The sequence below is a fragment of the Macaca nemestrina genome, chromosome 15, assembly GCF_043159975.1.
Source record: "Macaca nemestrina isolate mMacNem1 chromosome 15, mMacNem.hap1, whole genome shotgun sequence".
NCBI lineage: Eukaryota > Metazoa > Chordata > Mammalia > Primates > Cercopithecidae > Macaca > Macaca nemestrina.
The window spans coordinates 81,950,926-81,975,078 of record NC_092139.1 but is presented as its reverse complement, the minus strand read 5'-3'; the positions used below and the strand labels follow the sequence as shown (position 1 = coordinate 81,975,078).

The following is a 24,153-nucleotide window of genomic DNA, read 5'->3' as shown; positions in this document are numbered from 1 at the left end:
ACCACTATGCTCATATTTGTTTGTTTTAATAAGGCTGTGGCCCAAAACCTTACATTTTTGTAGAAATTAAAGCTTTTCAATTCCATAATAAAGACAGAACAGCCCCATGATCTAAATCCAAGGATGATGGCTCAGAGTGAGGACCATTTCTTGTTGACATGGAGATGGTTGAGTTGGTCTATGATAAATCTATGAGAGAAGCAGGCTGTGATGAATTGGAAGTGTTGGCTGCCTTCATGGTCTCAAAGTTCTCTGCCAAGTTCACCTCAGCTCTGCTGTACTCTTGTTCTGCTGTCAGGTTGGGAACGCTTGGCCAGTAGTGGTTCTCCACAAGGTCTTCAACTGCTGGTGCTTCCCTGATCCACTGCCTGCCAGAAATGTGATCATAGCAGAGGAAGCTGGTAAGGGGAGAGAAAACAGAGATGCTTGCTGGCCACTGCCTGACTGGGGAAGGGAGTGGTGGGCACCCAATCCTAGCTCACATGCCAAGTGCCATCCTCATCCCAGCACCAAGCGGTGTCCCCCATAATGTGCACTGCCTGGCCTGAGGTAAATGGAGTCTCAGCTAAGGCCTAAAGTTGAAAAAGGGCCTTCCAGAGCCCCAAGTGTGCTGGACATCTCACCAGCCATGGAAAGAGATTGCCTGGCCTGAGGTAAATGGAGGGTCAACTAAGGCCTAAAGTTGAAAAGGGGCTTTCCAGAGCCCTGAGTGTCCTGGACATCTCACCAGCCATTAAAAGAGTCTGTGTCCTTGTGGCCACAGACAGGCAATGATGGAAGCCTGCCCACATTTCAGGGCCTTTTGGAGTCTTCACATGAGAATTCAGCTCTGGTGTCCAGAGATTCTCAGTGCCAGGCGGATGCAAAACTGATTGATGGCATCTGCTGGCTTCTGCAGCACTGCTTGGCCATCCTTATCTGTGGGCACCCCAGCCTTGGCCGTCCTTATCTGTGGACCTCCCAGCCTTGGCCGTCCTTATCTGTGGGCCCCAGCCAAGGCACTGCCGAAATCCTGGTCTCTGGCTAGCATTCTGGACTGTGAGACAGCCTGGCTGCAGCTAGCACTGGATACAGAGAGTAGAGTGTGGTGAAGTGGGGACAGTGGGCATTCTGCCACATGGCCTGGGGTTTCTCATGACTCTGGACTGCCCAGGTGCGGTGATCAGAAGGGAACCAGAGAGTGGAAACTGTCTGACATACAGACGTGGGTATTTCTTGTCAGTGGGGAGAAGTTCATTGAAGGAAATACAGGGTGGGGGTGGTGCATTAACATAAATCGCAGGGCTGAAAATGTCACCTTCCAATTATTTTTTTCTTAGGACCTCACAAGTGTGTCATTGTGTCTGTTTTTAATTCCATGTACAAACACAGTGCTCTCCTGGTATGATTTCAGGTCAAGTATAATGTGTGCTTGTCAATAAAAATACAAAGTAGAAAAACTAAACAGTTTCTCTTAAAATGCAGCTATTTTAGCTTTGCTCTTTACATTATACCTAACATATATAGGGGACTTCAACTCACACAGATGGTCCACAGTTTTAGTAAATGTCTGTCATTTTTCACAGTACACTGTATTCTTAACACAAATGGCAGGACTCAGTACTGCTTTTTATTTTTATTTTTTATTTTTAACATTTATTTTAAGTTCAGGGGTATATGCGCAGGCTTGTTATGTAGGCAAACTTGTGTCATGGGAGCTTGTTGTATAGATTGCTTCATCAACCAGGTGTGAAGCCTAGTATTCATTAGGTATATATATTTTTTTCTGATTCTCTCCCTCCTCCCACCTCTACCCTCAGGTAATACCTAGTGTCTTTTGTTCCTTTCCATGTGTCCATGTGTTCTCATCATTTAGTTCCGACTTATAAGTGAGAACATGCAGTATTTGCTTTTCTGTTTCTGTGTTATTTTGCTGAAGATAATGGCCTTCAGCTCCATCCAGGTTCCTGCAAAGGGCATGCTCTCCTTCTTTTTATGGCTGCATAGGATTCCATGGTGTATATGTACCACATTTTCTTTATTCAGGCTATGATTGATGGGCATTCGGGTTGATTCCATGTCTTTGCAATTGTGAATAGTGCTGCAGTGAACATACACATGCATTTGTCTTTCTAATAGAATGATTTATATTCCTTTATATATACCCAGTAATGGGATAGCTGGGTCAAATGGTATTTCTGTTTTTAGTTCCTTGAGGAATCACCACGCTGTCTTCCACAATAGCAGAACTAATTTACACTCCCACCAATAGTGTATAAGGGTTCTTTTTCTCTGCAACCTTGCCAGCATTTGTTTCTTTTTGACTTTTTGATAATAGCCATTCTGACTGGTGTGAGATGGTATCTCATTGTGGTTTTGATTTGCATTTCTCTAATGATCAGTGATGTTGAGCATTTTAAAATATGATTTTTTGTTACATGGATGTTTTCTTTTGAAAAGTGTCTCTTCATGTACTTTGCCCACTTTTTAATGGAATTTTTTTCTTGTTAATTTGTTAAGTTCCTTATAGATGCCGGATATTAGACCTTTGCCAGGTGCATAGTTTGCAACAGTTTTCTCCCATTCTGTAGGTTATCTGTTCACTCTGTTGATATTTTCCTTTTCTGTGAAGAAGTTCTTTAGTTAATTAAATCCCATTTGCCAATTTTTGCCTTTGTTGCAATTGCTTTTGGTGTCTTCGTCATGAATTCTTGGCCTATTTTCATGTTCTGAATGGGATTGCCTAAGTTGTCTTCCAGCAGTTTTTACAGTTTTGGGTTTTACATGTAAGTGTTCCATTCATCTTAAGTTAATTTTTGTGTATGATGTAAGGAAGGGATCCAGTTTCAATCTTCTGCAAATGGCTAACCAGTTATCCCACCAACATTTAGTAATAGGGAATCTTTTCCCCATTGTTTGTGGGGTGTTTTTTGTCATTGTTTTTTGTATTCTTGAGGTGGAGTCTTGCTCTGTTGCCCAGACTGGAGTGCAGTGGCATCCATTGCTTATTTTTATCAGGTTTGTGAAAGATCAGATAGTTGTTTAGTTTTAGGTGTGCATCCTTATTTCTAAGTTTTCTATTCTGTTCCATTTGTGTTTGTATCTGTTTTTGTTCCAGTACCATGCTGTTTGGGTTATTGTAGCCCTGTAGTATAGTTTGAAATTGGGTAGCATGATGCCTCTAGCTTTGTTCTTTGTGTTTGGGATTGCCTTGACTATTCAGGCTATTTTTTGGTTCTATATGAATTTTTAAATAGTTTTTTCTAGTTCTGTGAAGCATGTCATTGGTAGTTTAACAGGAATAGCATTGAATCTATAAATTGTTTTGGGCAGTATAGCCATTTTCACAATATTGACTTTTTAAAATCTTAAGCATGGAATTTTTTTTCCATTTGTTTGTATTATCTAATTTCTTGAGCAGCATTTTATAGTTATCCTTGTAGAGATCTTTCACCTTCCTAGTTAGCTGTATTCCTAGGAATGTTGTCCTTTTCTGTGGCAGTGTGAGTGGGATTGTGTTCTTTATTTGGCTCTCGGCTTGACTGTTGTTGGTATAGGCAATGTTAGTTATTTTCAAACATTGACTTTGTATACTGACACTTTACTGAAGTTGTTTGTCAGCTTAAGAAGCTTTTGGGGGCAAGATTATGGGATTTGTTAAGTATAAGATCATGTCATCTGCAATCAGGGGTAGTTTGACTTCCTGACTTTCCATTTGTATGCCCGTTATTTTTTTTATCTTGCCTGATTGCCTGGCCAGGACTTTCAATACTATGTTGAATAAGAGTGGTGAGAGAAGGCATCCTTGTCTTGTACCAGTTTTCAAGAGGAATGCTTCCAGCTTTTGCCCATTCAGTATGATATTGGCTGTGAGTTTGTCATATATGGCTCTTATTAATTTGAGGTATGTTCCTTCAATATCTAGGTTATTGAGAGTGTTAATCATGAAGGATTGTTGAATCTTATTGAAGGCCTTTTGTGCATCTATTGAGGTAATCATGTTGTTTTGGTCTTTAGTTATGTTTATGTAATAGATCACATTTATTGTTTTCCATATGTTGAACTAACCTTGCATCCAGGGAAAAAGCCTACTTGATCATGGTGGATAAGCTTTTTGATGTTCTGCTGGATTCAGTTTGTCAGTATTTTGCTGAGATTGAGGTTTTTGCATTGATGTTCATGAAAAATATCAGCCTGAAGTTTCCTACTTTTGTTCTGTCTCTGCTGGTTTTGATATCAGGATGATGCTGGCTTCAGAGAGTGTGTTAGGGAGCAGCCCTTTCTCCCAAGTTTTTAGAAGAGTTTCAGCAGGAATGGAACCAGCTGTTCTTTGTACATCTGTTAGAATTCAGCTGTGAATTTTTCTTGTCCTGTGCTACTTTTTGGTTGGAAAGATATTACTCAATTTCAAAGCTCATTATTTGTCTGTTCAGGGTTTGAATTTATTCCTGGTTCAGTCAGGGGAGGGTGTATGTGTCCAGGAATTTATCCATTTCCTGTAGCTTTTCCAGTTTGTGTGCATAGAGGCATACATAATATTCTCTAATTGTTGGTTGTATTTCTGTGGTGTCAGTGGAAATATCCCCCTTGTCATTTCCTATTGTGTTTATCCGTATCTTCTCTCTTTTTTACTTTGGTAGCCTAGCTCATGCTCTATCTATTTTATCAATTATTTAAAAAAAAAATCAACTCCTGGATTTGTTGATCTTTTGAATGGTTTTTCATGTCTCAGATTTCTTCAGTTCAGTTCTGATGTTGGCTATTTCTTGTCTTCTGCTAGTTTGGGATTTGCTCTTCGTTCTCTAGTCATTTTACTTGTGATGTTAGGTTGTTAACTTGAGATCTTTCTAACTGTTTGATATTGGAATGTTGTGTTTTAAATTCTCATCGTAGCACTGCCTTAGCTGTGTCTTAGAGATTCTGATATTCTGTATCTTTGTTCTCATTAGTTTTCAAGAACTTCTTGACTCTGCCTTAATTTTATTATTTGCCCAAAAGTCATTCAGGAGCAGATTATTAAATTTCCTAGTAATTGTATGCTTTTGAGGGGTTCCTTAGTCTTGATTTTTAGTTTGATTGCATTGTGACCCAAAAGATTGTTACAATTTCAATTCTTTGGCATTTCCTGAGGAGTGCCTTTCTTCTAATTATGTGATTGGTTTGTATGTGCCATGCAGCTTTGAGAAGCATATGTATTTTGTTGGTTTTGGGTGTATGGTTCTGCAGATATCTATCAGCTCTATGTGATCCAGTGCTGAGTTCAAGTCCTGAATATCTTTGTTCATTTTGTCTCAATGATCTCATATTGTCAGGGGGTGTTAAAGCCCCCACTGTTACTGTGTGGGAGTCTAAGTCTCTCTGAAGGTCTCTAAGAACTTGCTTTATGAATCTGGGTGCTTCTGAGTTAGGTGCATATATATTTATGATGGTTTCATATTCTTACTGAATTGAATTTTTTACTATTATGTAATGCCCTTCTTTAGTTTTTTTTTTATCTTTGTTGTTTTAAATTTTGTTTTGTCAGTAACCAGGATGGCAATCCTTGCTTTTTTTTCTGTTATTTGCTTGGTAGATTTTCCTCCATCCCTTTGTTTTTAACCTATGTGCGTTGTTGCACGTGAGATGGGTTTTTTGAAGACAGCATACCAATGGGTCTTGGTTCTTTATCCATCTCACCATTCTGTGTCTTTCAATTGGGGCATTTAGCCCATTTCCATTTAAGGTTAGTATTGAAATGTATGGTTTTGATCCTGCCATCATGATGGTAGCTGTTTATTTTGCAGGCTTGTTTATGTGGTTGCTTTATAGTGTACTGGTCTGTGTATTTTAGTGTGCTTTTGTAGTGGCTGGTAACAGTCTCTTCTCTCCATGTTAAGTGTTTTTCTCAGGAGCTCTTGTAAGGCAGGTCTGGTGGTAATAAATTCCCTCAGCATTTGCTTGTCTTAAAAGGATCTTCTTATTTCTGTTTTGCTTATAAATCTTAGTTCAGCTGAATATGAAATTCTGGGTTGGAATTTCTTTTCTTTAAGAATGTTAAATATTGATCCCAAATCTCTTCTGGCTTGTAAGGTTTCTGTTGAGAGGTCCACTTTTAGTCTGATGGGCTTCCCTTTGTAGGTTTCCTGACCTTTCTCTCCAGCTGTCTTTAACATTTTTTCTTTTATTTCAACCTCAGAGAATCTGATGATTACATGTCTTAGGGATGATCTTGTTTCTTACCGGGGCTTTCTGCATTTTTTGAATTTGAATGTGGCCTCTCTAGCTAGGTTGGGAAATTTCTCACGGATAGTATCCCAAAATATGTTTTCAAAGTTGCTTCCACCCTCTGCTTTTCTTTCAGGGATACCAATGAGTCATAGATTCATTCTCCTTGAATAATCTTACATTTCTTGAATGTTTTGTTTCTTCTAATTCTTTTTTTCACTATTCTTGTCTAACTGTCTTATTTCAGAAAGCCAGTCTTCAAGCTCTGAGATTCTTTTCTCTATGTGGTGTATTCTGCTGTTAATAATTGTGATTGCATCATAAAATTATTGGACTGGGATTTTTAGTTCTATCACATCAGTTATGCTCTTTTCTGTAGTGGCTATTTTGCCTGTCAGCTCCTACACTGTTTTGTCATGATTTTTAGCTTCCTTGTATTAGGTTTCAATGTATGCATGTAGCTCAATGATCTTCATTTCTATCCATGTTCTGAATCCTATTTCTGTCATTTTAGCCATCTCAACTTGGTTCAGAACCCTTCCTGGAGAGGCAACGTAGCCATTTGGAGGAAAGAAAGCACTCCAGCTTTTGGGGCATTCAGGGTTCTTGCACTGATTCTTTCTCAACTTTCTCAGTTTATGTACCTTCAATCTTTGAGGTTGCTGACTTTGGATGGGCTTTTTTTTTTTTTTTTTTTTTTTCATTTATTGTATTTGATGGCCCTGAGAATTTGATTGTGGTAAAACATGGATCCAGCCAACTGGTTTTGTTTCTGGGAGATTTTAGGGAGCCAACACTCAGCTCCCAAATCTTGGACTTCGTGCTCTCCGGGAGAATTATATTGGACACCAGCTTCATTTTCTGACTCCTGGAGGTTTGGAATCAGATGGAGAAAGTCATACATGCAGGCTGAGATTGAGGTCAGTGTGAGACCTCCCATCCCCTGCTCTGGAATCAGATGGAGGAATGCATGCATGCAGGCCAAGCTGGAGAGATGAGCTAGAGTGGGCAGAACAGTCCTCCCATGACCCTAGACCTTAAGTGCTCCCACATGCTCTCAGGCATGTATCAAACCAAGAAAGCAGGCTAGGAGGGTAACACAGCTACATGTATACAGGGAGCTATGAAATACCTGAGCTGAGTAAGTGATGCACAAGGAGACAGAAGCGGTATGACCTTTACACAGTGACCTGGCTCAAATAATTTCAGGCTCTCATTAACCAGGCGAGCTCCGCTTTCTCTCTGGGGTAGGTAAACTTGAGGGGTAAAGTGGGAGTTGGGGAAAATGGAAAAGAAAGCCTGGTAGTATTTCTTCTAACTCTGTTATAAATAAAAGGTAAAACACAAATGCCTTTTCTCAGGGCCCAAATGTTAGGTAAAAAAATGTTTGTCATCTCAGTCATGTGATGTGGACTTGAGCAGAGCAGTACACACATGGTCATTATTCCTTTCCCTCTGCATGTTGTGTGCTTTTTCAGTTTTATAATTTACCTGATCAACTTGTCTCATCATACTAGCTGCAAACAAGGCCACTGAATGTCACACCAGGTGGCCAGCATGTCTGTGAAGGGCAGAAACTGGGGCAGCCAAACAGCTGGCAGAGGCCCACTAGTAAGTCCTCGATGCCCACTCCATAGAGGACTCTATGCTTAAAAGACAAGATAAGAAAGTATCAGGCTGCCTCACTAGTTATGCTCCCAAATAAAAAAATAAAAGTAACCACTCCAGGGAATGTGTGTGTACACACAAAAGTACATACACACAGCCACATGCAAAGGTGAAAGGCTGGGAAGGAACCAAATCCAGCTCTGAACACCAGTTACTTGTGGGGAAGGGGCAGGTGAAGCCGCCTGTCAGCATTACTCACCTTTTCAACTGATGAGCTTGCATCAACTTTGGCAATTTCTCATAAAAAGGCAATTTTCACTCCTTGGGTGATCACCCAGGTCCTGCGAAACTGAGCCACCAACAACCACCTGCACCACTTCCCATGAGGTCAAATAATGGCTTCCCTCAAAGCTCAGCCCTCCCACCCACCTCCCAATCCTGTCCCATGCAGGGGGCTACCGGCCTCCTGGGGTGCAGGGGTCCAGGCCAAACCCAAGATGGTTGGTAAAACCAACATGTATCCAAGGGCCTTTCCCCAACCTGGGCCGTGTGCCCACTGCATAGATATGCCTGTGCTTGCTACCCTAGGACAGAGACTCCCTTTTCTTCAGTTGGAATGAGGGATGGGGAGATTTGATGGTGTCCTGTACAGGTTGGATGTTAATCTGATGTGGTGCTCTTGGAGAAGCTTGCCTGAGTTCGGCACTTTCTCAGCACGTGGTGTGTGCTGCCCCTTCGAGCTTCAGAAGTCCCAGAAGGTAAGTGCTTCTGCAACCCCCATTTACTGCTGAACAGAAGTCAGGTGATCTGCAGCTGACCAAGCAGCTTCTAAGTGGCCAACAGGCTGGATCTGCCTCTCAGTTGCAGAGGCCCTGCCTGGCTGCTGGGGCTGCCCTGAGACTCCTGCATCCTCCTCTTCCCTCCACAACTTTCCCGGCTTCTATCCACAGTTGTTCTCCAGGTGGGGAACACCTGTGGGTGCACCAGGGTGCAAATACTCAGACTCCAGCATGCAGAAGAGCCTCGGCTCCATGCTGTTTCAATATCCAAGCCCAAGCTTGTCTAGAGCTTCAGCAAATCCAAGCCTCCCTGAATTTCTTGCAAGGCCAATCTGAGCCCTACAACCCCACTACGCTGGTTAGCTGCCAGTCCCAGCCCCTGCTCCCTCCTCGGCCCCCATCTGTACATTTCTGAAGTCCTACAAGAATGTTGAGAACCTAAGCTGACTCTCACCCAAGGAGGTAAATAACCAGGGGCCTCCAGGGGTAGAGAACATACCCAGACTGTTCTGCTGCCTGTAGGCTTGATGTCCTTCCCCTACAACACAACATGCTTACCAGGCTGAAAGAGGGGCTCCAGAAACTTGGAAACTTGGGCCTGTAACTGGCATATGGAAAAGAGGCCTGGAAAAGCACCACTCCTGTCCATGAAGCCCCCAGATGGAACCAGGTAATTGGGAAATACATGGGCACCAAGCCTGACCGCCACTCAGACCCAGGTGGGAACTGCAGCAGTGACTTGCCCCCTCTGCCACTCTGGCTGAACCACTACAGGAGGGAGGAGCATCTAGCCCCATGTGTGAGTGGAGACATTAGGTGTGGGCAGGTTCCAGTGGTTGCTACAGCTGAACCTTCCCAACCAGGTCCATGCAAGGCCATCACAGATGGGTGCACACCTGGGTTGGGCAAGGACACCCCTCAGAGTGAGAGCCAATGAGCAGGGCTGTCACAGAGGCCCCTTTTCCAGCTCCAAGAACAGGTTGGGGGGGGAGTATGGGGGACCTCTCCCCTCTTCCAGCTGCTTCTAGGAGCCACTTCTTTCCAGATGAGGCACTCTCCTGCCTGCCCGTTCCCATTTGGCTGCAATACACCATTGTCAACATTCAGAGAACAAAAAGGGGCCTCACCTGTTTCCCTGACATGTCGGAGGCAGGTGGGTATGTCCAGGGGACCTGGGGTAGAACCTATACATCGGCCCATCCCCAGGCTATGCTGGCTTCATCTTATCTGTGTGATGGGGGTGGGGTGGGAATTACCAGGAGGTCATCACGCAGGCCATGGACAAGTTCTACAAGAGCCAGGTAGAAGAGCACCATCCGTGCATGCTGCCCGGCCCCAGCTCACACACACACCTCTCTTATTTGACAGCTTCCCAAAAGCAGGCTTTGAAGTCCAGGCTCCCCGAGAAACCTGGGGAGGAGACTTTGCCAGGCTAAAGGACCTATCCCCAAAGGTGCCACCCTCACCAGTCTCATCCTGACAATCTTGGGTTATTTTTGCCCTGAAGTTTTGGAGTGGGGGACAGGGAGACAGCAGACAGTATGCATTAGCCACTTTTCCAGAGAGCATCAGCCCTCCAGACTGGGGCGGGTCAGACCTCCACTCGGGGGTTTTTCTCACTGGTTGCCAGTTGGGGGAAGCAGCATCGTGAGCACCTGCCCGACTCCCCAGGTCCTGCTCAGAAACCCCATCTGTGCCTCTGGAGAGACTGCCCCGAGCGCACAGGCCCAGCAACCGCCATCTATGGCCCCCAGGACCTAATCCCCTTCTACATAGGGTTCAGTGCATGTGAGTATATGCTGGGCTTGATTCCTGCCCACTCGTCCCTGCCAGATATCCCATGTCCACCTCAAGAGAATGAGGCCACACAAACACACCCAGGCCGTCATGGTGATGGAGCAGCTGGGGTCTTACTTGCCCACCCTTCATTGCTGGTTCAGAGCCTGACCACATTTCTATGCTGGGATGGGACTTTGGGGACATTGCCCACCAGGGTCACTGATCACTTTTAGAGTTGCAGAAACAGAGGGCCACCTGGTCCCCTAGAAGTCTGGAACATGGGATAAGCCAAGGCTTGCCTTCAGGACCAGGTTTTCCACCACGCAGCTGCCCAAGGCCCAGGACATCCCCAAGTTCATGTGAAGCCTGCCTGTTATGTCCACAGCCCATGCCGACCCCTCCTGGAGTCACTGGAATGCTTGTTCCTGGGCGTGTGATAAACCCAGACAGCTTCAGCCTTGCAGGACGATGCACACCTGGCAGCAGTAGCCGGAGGGCCCATAGAAAGAAGTTGGAGGTGAAGCCAGATGCTATGAGAATGCTTTATTAGGCAAAATTGTATACTGTGAAAATGTTTTGAAATGCAGCAGGAGAGGTGAAGACACAAACGAACAAGTGCGTAGTGACACATGGCAGTCAGAACACAGTGAAGAATCCACACTGCTTCCCCCCTATACCTAGAAAAGGAAAGTTCTAGGCCTCCATCTCCTCCTCCACCTCCTCCTCCTCGGCATCCTGATGCTGTTGGTACTCAGACACCAGGTCTTTTATGTTGCTCTCCGCCTGAGTAAATTCCATCTCATCCATCCCCTGGCCCTTGTACCAATGGAGGAAGGCCTTGCGCCGGAACATTACTGTACACTGCTCTGAGACACGCTTGAAGAGTTCCTCGATGGCCGTGTTGTTCCCAATGAAGGTGGCTGACCTGTCTAGCCCCCGGGGGGGGATGTCACAGACGGTTGTTTTGACGTTGTGGGGGAGCCAGTCAGCAAAGTCCCTGCTTTTTTTATTTCGGAGGCAGAACATGTGTTCATCCACCTCCCTCGTGGTTATGCGACCCCTGAAAATGGCAGCCGCCCTTAGGTAGCGGCCATGACGGGGGTTGCAAGCGGCCATCATATTCCTAGCATCGAACATCTGCTGGGTAAGCTCTGTCACAGTCAAGGCCCGGTAGGGCTGGCTGCGCTGGCTGGTCAGTGGGGCAAAACTAGACAGGAAGAAATGCAGCCGGGGAGATGGGATCATGTTCATGGCCAGCTTCCGCAGGTCAGCATTCAGCTGGCCTGGGAAGCGCAGGGACGTGGTGACCCCACTCATGGTGGCAGACACCAGGTGGTTCAGGTCACCATAGGTGGGTGTGGGCAGTTTTAGGGTCCTGGAACAGATGTTGAATAACGCTTGGTTGTCTATGCAGAAGGTCTCATCTGCATTTCCTATGAGCTGGTTAACCGACAAGGTGGCGTTATACGGTTCCACCACCGTGGTGGACACCTTGGGCGAGGGCAGGACGCTGAATGTGTTTATGATCCTGTCTGGGTACTCCTCCCGGATCTTACTGAGCAGAAGGGTACCCATCCCAGACCCCGTCCCCCCACCCAGGGAGTGGGTCAGCTGGAAACCCTGCAGCCAGTCACAGCTCTCAGCCTCCTTTCTGACAACTTCCATCACTGACTCCATCAGCTGCGCGCCTTCTGTGTAGTGCCCCTTGGCCCAGTTGTTTCCAGCCCCACACTGACCTGTAGGACAGTACAGCCAGTCACTCGATGGCCATGTAAGATGGTCATCAGTGGTCACCAGAATGCAAAAGAGGCCTAACAGACCTCGCTGCGGGTGGCTCCTGCCCATTTTCAGGGAAGGCAGTAGCTATGGCCCCAGCTCAGCTCCCTGCAGGGAGTTTACATCAGTAGCTCTTCACCTTGAGGAGACACCTGGGCCTTCCTCCCAAAGCCCTTTTAGGAGGCAAGTGAAGCGACTTGACTCAGAGGATAGGAGGGTGTTCAGGGGCCCTGGCTCCACAATTCCCACCGCTTGGGGCACTCCTAGATTTTGAGCCGCTAAAGAACCTCACCCCAGTCCTCACCCACAACTCACCAAAGATGAAGTTGTCTGGCCTGAAGATCTGCCCGAAGGGCCCAGAGCGCACAGAGTCCATGGTGCCCGGCTCCAGATCCACCAGTACAGCGCGGGGCACGTACCTGCCATCTGAGAGGGGCAGGAGGGCATGAGCAAGGGGAGGGCTGCGTTCGCAGGAGGGTGGTGGGGGAAGGTCGGGGGTCTCACCGCAGGCCTCGTTGTAGTACACGTTGATGTGCTCCAGCTGCCCCTGGTTGTCCCCTTGATAGGTGCCAGTGGAGTCGATGGCATGTTCATCAGAGATCGTCTCCCAGAACTGCGAGATGGGAGGGACCAGACATGCCAGGGCTGAGCCACGGGGGTGCCCCAGCTCCTCTCCCACCACCACCCTCATCCGCACCCCCATCCCTAGGCCGCCGTGTCCCTGGGGTCCACCCCGGCCATCTCGCCAGCCGCCCAGTCGTCCCACCGCGCCCCCGGCAGGGAGCCCAGGGGCTGCAGTGCAGGGGCCCTGACCCCGCCACTGCCAACATCTTCCTAGGCCACCCACAGGCCTGAGCTGGGCCCTCAGAGACCCAGCTGCCAACCTTGACGCCGATCCGGTTCCCACACTGTCCGGCCTGCATGAACACGATCTCCCTCATGGCTAAGGCGGGATCAGGGCAGCAGGAGAAACGCGAGGAGGAGGAGCAAACAGGCAGTGACCCAGCCTGCCCTCCGCTGATGCTGAAATAGCCCCGCACCAACCTCCCTCAGCCTCGGATTGAGCTCCCAGAATAAGCAACACCTTTACTTCCACACAGGTGTATCCACCTGTGAATCCCTCTGTTGGAGAGCTCAGGTGTCCTTGCTGTGGTCCTTTCCACATTGGGGAAAGCTGGTCAGCTGGAGAACTTCCTCCCACATCTTTACTAAGACTAAATCCCTAGCTGAACTGAAACTCAATTTTCCTCCCATGTGGGAGGGGAAGACTCTAGTTTCCATACTCACAGAGTGCCTTGCACCTGCCCTAGATTGATGACATATTTTTGTAATTGATGAGTGCTTTCCTCTGTTAGATCCGTGGTTAGGAAAGGCCTTCCATATGTTAACTTGACAGGACTTCGTTATAAGTTTTACTTTGGAGCAGTTCAAACTCTCAGTAAGCTGTGAGTGTTAGAGACAGTCAGGCCTCTGATTTAGCTAGAGTCTTCTTCAGAGTAGGACTAGCCCTTTCACCTTTCCAGAGGACTGCAGTCTCCACACAGAGTGAAGGTAATATTGGATTCTTCAAGCTGAGGATAGGTGTTGGGATATGCCTGCTGTGAAAGATGGGCCATTGTCACTTTGCAGGTTTTTAGATGACCCAAACTCAGGAGTTATTTCTTCTGGTAAACATTTTTTCAGATGGGGTGGGGAATGCCTCGATCTAACCAGTGAAGGTATCAGTGAGCATTAGGAAATATTTGAATCTCCTGCAGAAAGGCATCTGAGTACATTAGAGTTGCCAGTTCTCACCTGGATGTTGGACAGGTTTAACTGGAGAAGGGGAGAATTGCTGACTGTTTGGATCATGTCAGGCACAGAGCATGCAGGTGTCAGCTGATTGATTCTGTGTGGATTGTTTTCCTTGGAGTGGGAGTCTTGTCTTGGTGTCCTTTCATGGTGTTGCTGAAAGATGTTGCTAGAAAAGAGGGTCCTAAATCAGACCACAAAGTAGGATTCTTAGATCTTGTGCAGGAAAAAATTTGACGTGAGTCTGTACAATGAAAGAAGCAAGTTTATTAGAAATGACTTCATTACAGAGTTGGACATTCTCAGAAAACAAGAGCAGGAATGTACCGTCTTTTGTTAGTGTCTCTACTTGTAAGTAACTATAAAGAGAAAGAGTTATAATTATACTTGGAAGGTGCAGATGTACTCACTAAAGTCAGGGGCTATTTGTTTTAACAATAACCATTAACCCATTGACCTAAGCTAGCTCATTAATATTAATCCTTACAAAAAAAATACTGTACTCCAAGGACATTTATACACTTTTCAGATCTGGTAGAAAGTGTCTTGTATGGCCACAAATACTCTGTAATTGTAATTTGTGGCCAGCTAAAAAATGTGGCTATTTTCAGACCATAAGTATTAACCTTATAGATCCCTTGTGAGTACTTATGTATTTATTTATTATTATTTTGAGACAGTCTTGCTCTGTTGCCCAGGCTGGAGTGCAGTGCACCACCTTGGCTCATTGAAACCTCCACCTCCTGTGTTCAAGCAATTCTCCTGCCTCAGCTTCCCAGGTAGCTGCGATTACAGGCATGAATCACCACATGCAGCCAATTTTTGTGTCTTTAGTAGAGATGGGGTTTCACTCTGTTTGCTGGGCTGGTCTCAAACCCCTGACAACAAGCGATCTGCCCACCTTGGCTTCCCAAATTGCTGAGATTATAGGCATGAGCCACCACTCCCAGCCACAACGAGGTTTTTAAATAATTCAAACTGATTTCCTGCTGTTGAGCAGGGAGCTGAGCAAATTTAACAGATCGTGGGCCTAAAGTAGGAGAAGACTAAGGACAAACTCTAGAACACATGTGATTAAATTAATTACAATTGAAACCAAATCAAATTTAATGAGGCTGTACCTCTTTGTTTCAAGATGTTTCCCCACATTTTGAAATGTGGTGTTATTCAGTGGAAAAGAAAAATAGTGTTTATCTCCAGAGCAAAGAACAGGGTTCCCTGGAGGGATCGATTGACTGAGAGTTATGGCTCAGGATTAAAAATCCTTTTTCCTGCTAATAAACTAAAAATTATTTTCTAAGCTCCTATTGACTAAATGGACCCCTCTTCTTGGATAAGGACATTCCAAAGTTCACCTGAAAAGCTAGTTCAAGCCACGGGTCACACATTCCTCATTATACCCTCCTCCCTTTGGTTTTAATTTTCAGTTTTTAATTTATTTTTGTGAGTACATAGTTGGTGTACATATTTATGGGGGTACATGACATACTTTGATATAGGCATGCAGTAATACATAATAAAAAGTGGGGTGTCCATCCCCTCAAGCATTTATAGCTTGTGTTATCAACAATCCAATTATACCCTTTTAGGTTTTTTTTTGTTTGTTTGTTTTCTTTGAAATGGAGTCTCACTCTGTTGCCCAGGCTGGAGTGCAGTGGCCGGATCTCAGCTCACTGCAAGCTCTGCTTCCTGGGTTTACACCATTCTCCTGTCTCAGCCTCCCGAGTAGCTGGGACTACAGGCACCCTCCACCTTGCCTGGCTAGTTTTTTGTATTTTTTAGTAGAGATGGGGTTTCACCGGGTTAGTCAGGATGGTCTCAATCTCCTGACCTCGTGATCTGCCCATCTCGGCCTCCCAAAGTGCTGGGATTACAGGCTTGAGCCACCGTGCCCAGCCTCTTTTAGGTTTTTAAAATGTAAGTTAAATTATTTTTTACTATAATCACTCTGTTGTCCTATCAAATAATGTCTTATTCATTCTTTCTGACCATTTTATTTTACCCATTTAGCATCCCCACTATCCCCCTGTTCCCTCACTGCCCTTTCCAGCCTCTGGTGACCATCCTTATACTCTCTATCTCTATGACACCAATTGTTTTGAATTTTAGCACCCATGAATAAGTGAGAACATGTGACATTTGTCTTTCTGTGCCTGACTTATTTCACTTAACATAAAGACTTTCAGTTTCATTTATGTTATTGCAAGTGGCAGACTCTCATTCTTTCTTATAGCTGAGTAGTACTACATTGTGTATATGTACCACATTTTCTCTATCAACAGTCATCTGTTGACGGACATTTAGGTTCCTTCCAAATCTTGGCTATTATAAACCCTACTGTAGCAAGCATGAGAGTGCCAATATGTCTTTGATTTACAATATGTCTTTGAATTTATTTCCTTTAGGAATATACTGAACAGTGGGATTGCTGGACCATATAGTGGCTCTATTTTTAGTTAAATCAGGAACATCCAAACTGTCCTTAATTGTGCTCCCAACAACAGTGTACAAGGGTTCCCTTCACTCCACATACTCACCAGCATTTGTTTTTGACTGACTTCTGGATAAAAGCCACCTTAACTGGGGTGAAATGATATCTCATTTTGGGTTTGATTTGCATTTCTATAATGATCAGTGATGTGGAGCACCTTTTCCTTTGCCTGTTTAACATTTGTATGTCTTCTTTTCATAAATGTCTATTTAAATTTTTTGTCCACTCTTTAATTGGATTATTACATTTTTTCTACAGAATTTTTTGAACTCAATATATTGTAGTGTATCAGTCTGTTTCTGCACTGCTATAAAAATTACCTGAGACTGGGTTATCTATTTACTGAGATGAAGTCTTGATCTGTTGCCCAGGCTGAAGTGCAATGGGGCAATCTTGGTTCACTGCAACCTCCGCCTCCTGGTTCAAGCAATTCTCTGCCTCAGCCTCCTGAGTAGCTGGGATTACAGGCACCTGCCACCATGCCTGGCTAATTTTTGTATTTTTAGTAGAGATGGGGTTTCGCCATCTTGGTCAGGCTGGTCTTGAACTCTTGACCTTGTGATCCACCTGCCTCGGCTTCCCAAAGTGGTGAGATTACAGGCATGCATCACTGCACCTGGCAAGACTGGGTAATTTATAAAGGAAATGGATTTAATTGACTCACAGTTCCACATGACTGGGGAGGCCTCAGGAAACTTACAATCATGGTAGATGGGGAAGCAGGCAAATGTTCCATGACAGCAGGTGAGAGAGCATGTAGGTGAAGCAAAGGGAGAAAAGCCCCTTATAAAACCATCTGATTTCATGGGAACTCACTCACTATCAGAAGAACAGCATGGGGGAAACCACCCCCATGATCCAATCACCTTCTACCAGGTCTCTCCCTCAAAACCTGGGGATTACAATTCAATATGAGATTTGGGTGGGGACACAAAGCTTAACCATATCATGTAGCTATTAATTGCTTTTCAAATGGATAATTTACAAATATTTTCTCCCGTTCTGTGGATTTTTTCCTCACTTTGTTTATTGTTCCCTTCACTTTAAAAAGGCTTTCTGACTTACTGTAATCCCAGTTGTCCATGTTTTTTTTGGTTGTCTGTGCTTATGGGGCATTATTTAAGAAATTTTTGCCCAAACCAGTGCCCTAAAGAGTTTCCCCAATGTTTTCTTGTAAAAGTTTGATAATTTGAGGTGTTAGGTTTAAGTCTTTAATTCATTTTAATTTCATTTTTGTATGTGGCAAGAAATAGGGTTCTAGTTTTATTCTTCTGCCTATGGCTTGCCAGTTTTCCCAGCCCATTTATTACAAAAACTCTTATTTTTTATTGTATGTTCTTGGCACTTTCGTTGAAAATAAGTTTAGTTTAGCTGTATGAGTTTGTTTCTAAAGTCTCTATTTTGTTCCATTTGTTGTTATGTCTGTTTTTATGCTAGTGTCATGCTGTTTTAATTAGTGTAACTTAGTAGTATAATTTAAAACCAGGGAATGGAATTCCTCCAGTTTTGTTTTATATACTCAGCATAGCTTTGACTATTAGGGTGTTTCTTCCATCTAAATTTTTTTTCTATTTCTGTGAGGAATCTTTTTTTTTTTTTTTTTTTTTTTGTGATGGAGTCTCACTCTGTCACCTAGACTGATGCGATCTTGGCTCACTGCAACATCCACCTCCTGGGTTCAAGCAATTCTCTGCCTCAGCCTCCTGAGTAGCTGGGATTACAGGCACCCGCCACAAAGCCTAGCTAACTTTTTTTGTATTTTTAGTAGAGATGGGGTTTCACCAGGTTGGCCAGGCTGGTCTTGAACTCTTGACCTCATGATCCACCGACCTCGGCCTCCCAAAGTTTTAGGATTACAGGCATGAGCCACCGCCCCTGGCCTGTTATTTTGATAGAGATGGCATGAAATGTACAGATTGCTTTGGATTGTATGAACATTTTTAAAAATACTGATTCTTCCAATCTGTGAACATAAAAACATCTTTCCAATTTTGGGGTCCTCTTTCATTTCTTTTATCAGTGTTTTACAGTTTTAATTATTGAGAACTTTTATTTCTTTGGTAAATTTCCACATATTTTGTTTTATTTGTGGCTACTGCAAATAGTATTACATTTTTTAATTCTTTTTCAATTTGTTGACTGTTGGCATATAGAAATCCTACTGATTTATGTGTGTTGATTTTGTATTCTGCAAATTTACTCAAGTTATTACTTATGATAGTTTTTTGGTGAATATATTAGGCCATCCTCACATTGCTATAAAAATAATTGGTGACTGGTTAATTTATAAAGGAAATTGGTTTAACTGGCTCATGGTTGTACAGGCTGTACAGAAAACATAGCACTGGTGATTGCTTCTGGTGAAGCCTCTGACAACTGACAATCAAGGTGGAAAATAAGTCCAGTGCTTGCACATCCCATGGTAAGTGTGAGGGCAGGGGCGCAGTGCTACACACTTGTCAATAACCAGCTCTCATGAAAACTTACTATTGTGAGAATGGCAACAAAGGAAATGATGTCAAACTGTTCATGGAAATCCTGCCCTTATGATTCAATCACCTCCCCACTAGGCCCACTTCCAACATTGAGGATTACATTTCAATATAAGATTTTGGTGGGAACACACACCCAAACCATATCATTTTGCCCCTGGTCATTCCAAATCTTATATCCTTCTCATATTTCAAAATAAAATCATGACTTCCCAATAATCCCCAAAATCTTAACTTATTTCAGCCTTAACTCAAAAGTCAAAAGTCTCATCTAAAACAAAGCTAGTTTCTTCCTCCTATAAGCCTGTAAAATAAAAGACAAGTTAGGTACTTCCAAGATACAAATGGGGCAGAGACATTGGGTAAATACTCCTATTTTCAAAGGAAGAAATCGGCAAAAAGAAAGGGGCCACAGGACCCATGAAAATCTGAAACCCAGAAGGGCAGTTATTGAATTGTAAGGCTCTAAAATAATTATTTTTGACTCTGTGTCCCATTTCCAGGGCACACTAATGCCTTGAGAAGTTCAACCTTGTGACTTTGCATGGTTCAGTCCCCACAGCTGCTCTCATGGGCTGATATTGTGTGCTTCTGGCTGGTATTGTGTGCCTCTGGCTTTTCCAGGTGCAAGATGCAAGCTGTAGCTATATCTACCATTCTGGGCTCTGGAGGACAGTGATCCTCTCCTCACAGATCTACTAGGCCATACCCCAGTGGGGAACCTGCATGGGGACTGTCACCCCACATTTCTTTTCTCCATTGTTTTAGTAGAGGTTCTCCATGAGGGCTCCACCCCTACAGCATGCTTCTGCCTGCACACCATGGCTTTTTCATACATCCTTTGAAATAAAGGTGGAGGCTCCCAAGTCTCAACTGTTGCATTTTGTATTCTCCCAGGCCTAACACTTCATGGAAGCTACCAAGGCTTATGGCTTGCACCCTCTGAAGTAGTGACTGGAGTTGCCCTGGGTCAATTTGACCTATACCTGAAGCTGAAGCAGTGGCCAGGATGCAGGGAGCCATGTTCCAAGGTTACCCAAGACAGCAGGTCCTGGGTCTGATCACAGAAACTATTCTCTTCTTTTAGGCCTCAGGGCCTGTGATGGAGGGCTGCCTTTTAAATTTCTAAAATGCTTTCAATTCCTCTTTCCCATTGTCTTGGCTATCAACACTTGCTTTTTTTAGGTTATACAAATATCTCTAACAAGTGGTTGCTCCACAGCCTTCTTGAGTTCCTCTTTTATATAAACTTTTTATTTTTCAGCCACATGACTAGGCTGCAAAGTTTTCAAGCTTTTACACTATGCTTCCCCTGTAAGTATAAGTTACAACTTTTTTTTTTTTTTTGCTAGAACCTGTGAGCATAGGTTTTTAGAAGCAGCCAGGCCACATCTCAAATGATTTGCTGCTTAGACATTTTTCCAACAGAAACCCTAAATCATCAATTTCAAATTCAAACTTTTATATATCCCTAGGGCATGACAGAAATTCAGCCAACTGCTTTGCTAAGATGACATGCATGACCTTTGCTTCATTCCTAATAAGTTTCTAATTTTCATCTGAGATCTCCTCAGCTCAACCTTTTCTGTCCAGATCAATATCAGCATTTTGGTCACAGCCATTCAACCAGTCTCTAAGAAAATCTCAACTTTCCCTCATTTTTCTGTCTTCTTCTGAGTCCTACAAACTCTTCCAACCTCTGCCTGTTTACTCAATTACAAAGCTGATGCCACATTTTCAGGTATTCTTATAATAATTTTCTACTCCTTGGTGCCAATTTTCTGTATTAAGCTATTTTTGCATAACTGTAAATAACTGAGACTGGGTAAGTTATTTTTTTAAAAGGAGATTTAAGTGGTTTATGATTCTACAGGCTGTAGAGAAGACATAGCACTTGCATGCACTTCTGTGGAGGCCTCTGCAAGTGTACAGTCATGGCAGAAGTTGAAGCAGAATCTTGCACATCACAGGGCAAAAAACAGGAGCAAAAAACAGAGGGGCAAGTTGTTACACACTTTTAAGTAACCAGATCTTATAGGAACTCACTCACTCTCATGAGGATAGTACCAAATGGGATGGCGCTAAGCCATTTATGAGTAATCCAGCCTGATAGTTAAATCACCTTTCACCAGACCCACCTCCAACATTGAGAATTACATTTAAATATGAAATTTGGGAGGGAACACACATTCAAACCCTATCAGAGGAGTCTTTATGCTTTTTCAAATGTAAGATTATATATTGGTAAAAAAAGATAATTTCACTACTTTTCCAATTGAGATGCCTTTTATTGCTTTCTCTTGTCTGATTGCTCCAGATAGGATTTTCAGAATTATTTTGAATAACAGTGGTAAAAGTGGACATTCTCGTCATCTTCCAGATTTTAGAGGAAAGGCTTTTAGTTTTTCCCCACTTAGTCTGATACTAGCTGTGGGTCTGTTGTATATGACCTTTATTATGTTGAGGTATATTCATTCCATACCCAGTTTTCAAAGGGTTTTTGTTATTAAAGATATAAAATTTTATCAAATAATTTTTTAGCATAATTGAAATGATTATATGGATTTTATCCCTTTTTTTTTTTTTTTTTTTTGAGATGAAGTCTCCCTCTGTCACCCAGGCTGGAGTGCAATGGCATGATCTCAACTCATTGCAACCTCTGCCTCCCAGGTTTGAGTGATTCTACTGCTTCAGCCTCCTGAGTAGCTGGGATTACAGGCACCCACCACCATGCCTGGTTAATTTTTGTATTTTTAGTAGAGACAGGGTTTCGCCATGTTGGCCAGTCTGGTTTCAAACTCCTGACCTCAGGTGATACAACCACCTCGGCTTCCCAAAGTGCTGGGATTACAGGCATGAGCCACTGTGCCTGGCCCCTTTATTCTGTTTATGTGATGTGTCACATTGATTGATTTGTATATTGAACCATCCTTGCATTCTTGGGATAAATCACACTTGGTCATTATGAATTACCTATTTATGTATTGTTTAATTAAGTTTGCTAGTTTTTTTTTTTTTTTTTTTTTTTTTTTTTGAGATGGAGTCTCGCTGCGTCGCCCAGGCTGGAGTGCAGTGGCGTGATCTCGGCTCACTGCAAGCTCCGCCTCCCGGGTTCACGCCATTCTCCTGCCTCAGCCTCCGAGTAGCTGGGACTACTGGCGCTCGCCACCATGCCCGGCTAGTTTTTTGTATTTTTAGTAGAGACGGGGTTTCACCATGTTAGCCAGGGATGGTCTCGATCTCCTGACCTCGTGATCCGCCCGCCTTGGCCTCCCAAAGTGCTGGGATTACAGGCTTGAGCCACCATGCCCGGCCAAGTTTGCTAGTTTTTTTGCAAATTTTTGAACCAATGTTCTCAGATATGGGCCTGTAGTTTGCTTTTTTAATGTGTCTTTGTCTGATTTTGATATCAGGGTAATACTAGCCTCAAAGAATGAGTTTGGAAATGTCCTTTCCTTCTCTATTTTTCAGTCTGGTCCTACAGACTTTTTAAATTAAGGCTTTAATTTTGTTAATTGTTATTCATCTGTTCAGGTTTTAGATTTTTTCCTAGTTCAATTTTGGTAAGTTGTATGTGTCTAAGAATTAATTTCTTCCAGGTTTTCTATTTTGTTGGCATACAATTGCTGATAGTAGCCACTAATGATCCTTTGATTTTCTGAAGCATTACTTGTAATGTCTCCTTTTTCACCTCTGATTTTACTAATTTGTATCTTCTCTGTTTTTCAGTTAGCCTGTTTAAATATTTGTCAATTGTTTTGATTTTCAAAAAAATCAACTTTTTGTTTCATTAATCTTTTGCATTGTTGTCGTCATTTTAACTTTATTTACTTCATCTCTAATCTTTATTATTTCTTTTTTTCTAATTTTGGGTTTGGTTTGGGCTTTTTATTCTAATTAATTAAGATGTATTGTTAGGTTATTTATTTGAAGCTTTTCTGTTTTTTATGTAGGCACTTACAGTTATAAATTTTCCTTTTATAATAGTACCTCTTTTACTATATTCCATAGGTTTTGCTATGCTATGTTTCCATTATTATTTGTTTCAAGAAATTTTTCTATTTTCTTCTTTTTTATCCACCTACTAATCATTCAGGAGCATATTGTTTAATGTCCATGTGTTTGTATAATTTCTGAAATTCCTTTTTTAATTAATTGATTTCTAGTTTTATTCCCTGTAGTCAGAGAAAATGCTTGATATTACTTCAATTTTTTGGAATGTTTTTAGACTTGTTACTTAACATTTGGTCTATCCTTGAGAATAACTTGCGTGCTGAGGAGAAGAATATGTATTCTTCAGCTGCTACATGAAATTTTCTGTAAATATCTATTAGGTTCATTTGTTATATACTGCAGATTAAGTCTGATGTTTCTTTATTGATTTTCTGTCTGGAAGGTCTATCCAATGACTAAAGTAGGGTGTTGAGGTGTCCAGCCATTATTGTATTGAGGTCTCTTTCTTTAGCTCTTACAATATTTGCTTCATTTATCTAGGTGCTTTAGTATTGGGTTTATATATATTTTTAATTATTATATCGTCTTGATGAATTGATCTCTTTACTATTACATAATGACCTTTTTAATCTCTTCCTACAGTCTTTTGTTGAAATCTAATTTTTCTGGTATAAATATAGTTATTTCTGCTCTTTTTTGGTTTCTATTGGCATGGAATAACTTTTTCCATCCTTTTATTTTCAGTCTAAATGTATCTTTATAGGTAAAGTATTTTTTTTTTTGTAGGTCAGAGATTATTGTCCTGCTTCTCTATCCATTCATCCACTATTTTTCTTTTGACTGAAGTATTTAGTTCATTTACATTCAAAGTTATTATTGATAAGCTCTTTTTTTATACTTTAAGTTCTAGGGTACATGTGTACAATGTGCATATGTATGTATATATGTGTATACCTGTGCCATGTTGTTACATATGTATACGTGTGCCATGTTGGTGTGCTGCACCCATTAACTCGTCATTTACATTAAGTATATCTCCTAATGCTATCCCTCCCTCCTCCCCCCTCCCCACAATAGGCCCTGGTGTGTGATGTTCCCCTTCCTGTGTCCAAGTCTCATACTCCTGCCATTTTGTTATTTGTTTTCTGATTGATTTTTGTCGTCCCTTCCTTCTTTCCTTTCTTTCTATCTTCCTTTTAGTGAAGGTGATTTCTCTTGTATTATAATCTAATTTCTTGCTTTTTACTTTTTATACATCTGTGGTACACTTTTTGGTTTCAAATTACCATGAGGATTGAAA

At 42.9% G+C, this 24,153-nt stretch overlaps 1 protein-coding gene and 1 long non-coding RNA gene across 2 annotated transcripts; one reads left to right on the top strand and one right to left on the bottom strand.

The window, feature by feature from the left end:
* Nucleotides 1-7,300: 7,300 nt before the first annotated feature.
* On the top strand, nucleotides 7,301-10,953 carry LOC139358933 (uncharacterized). Its single transcript, XR_011614412.1, has 8 exons — nucleotides 7,301-7,430; nucleotides 7,701-7,794; nucleotides 8,380-8,549; nucleotides 8,659-8,752; nucleotides 9,033-9,240; nucleotides 9,538-9,723; nucleotides 9,939-10,160; nucleotides 10,242-10,953. It is a non-coding gene; the product is annotated as an uncharacterized lncRNA (long non-coding RNA).
* On the bottom strand, nucleotides 10,920-13,135 carry LOC105466775 (tubulin beta-8 chain-like). Its single transcript, XM_011715873.2, has 4 exons — nucleotides 13,010-13,135; nucleotides 12,630-12,738; nucleotides 12,441-12,551; nucleotides 10,920-12,085 (listed from the first exon to the last, which is right to left on the bottom strand). Exons 1-4 carry the CDS (start codon nucleotides 13,064-13,066, stop codon nucleotides 11,043-11,045), a joined length of 1,320 nt encoding a protein of 439 aa, XP_011714175.2. The 5' UTR covers nucleotides 13,067-13,135; the 3' UTR covers nucleotides 10,920-11,042.
* Between the last annotated feature and the right edge of the window lie 11,018 nt (nucleotides 13,136-24,153).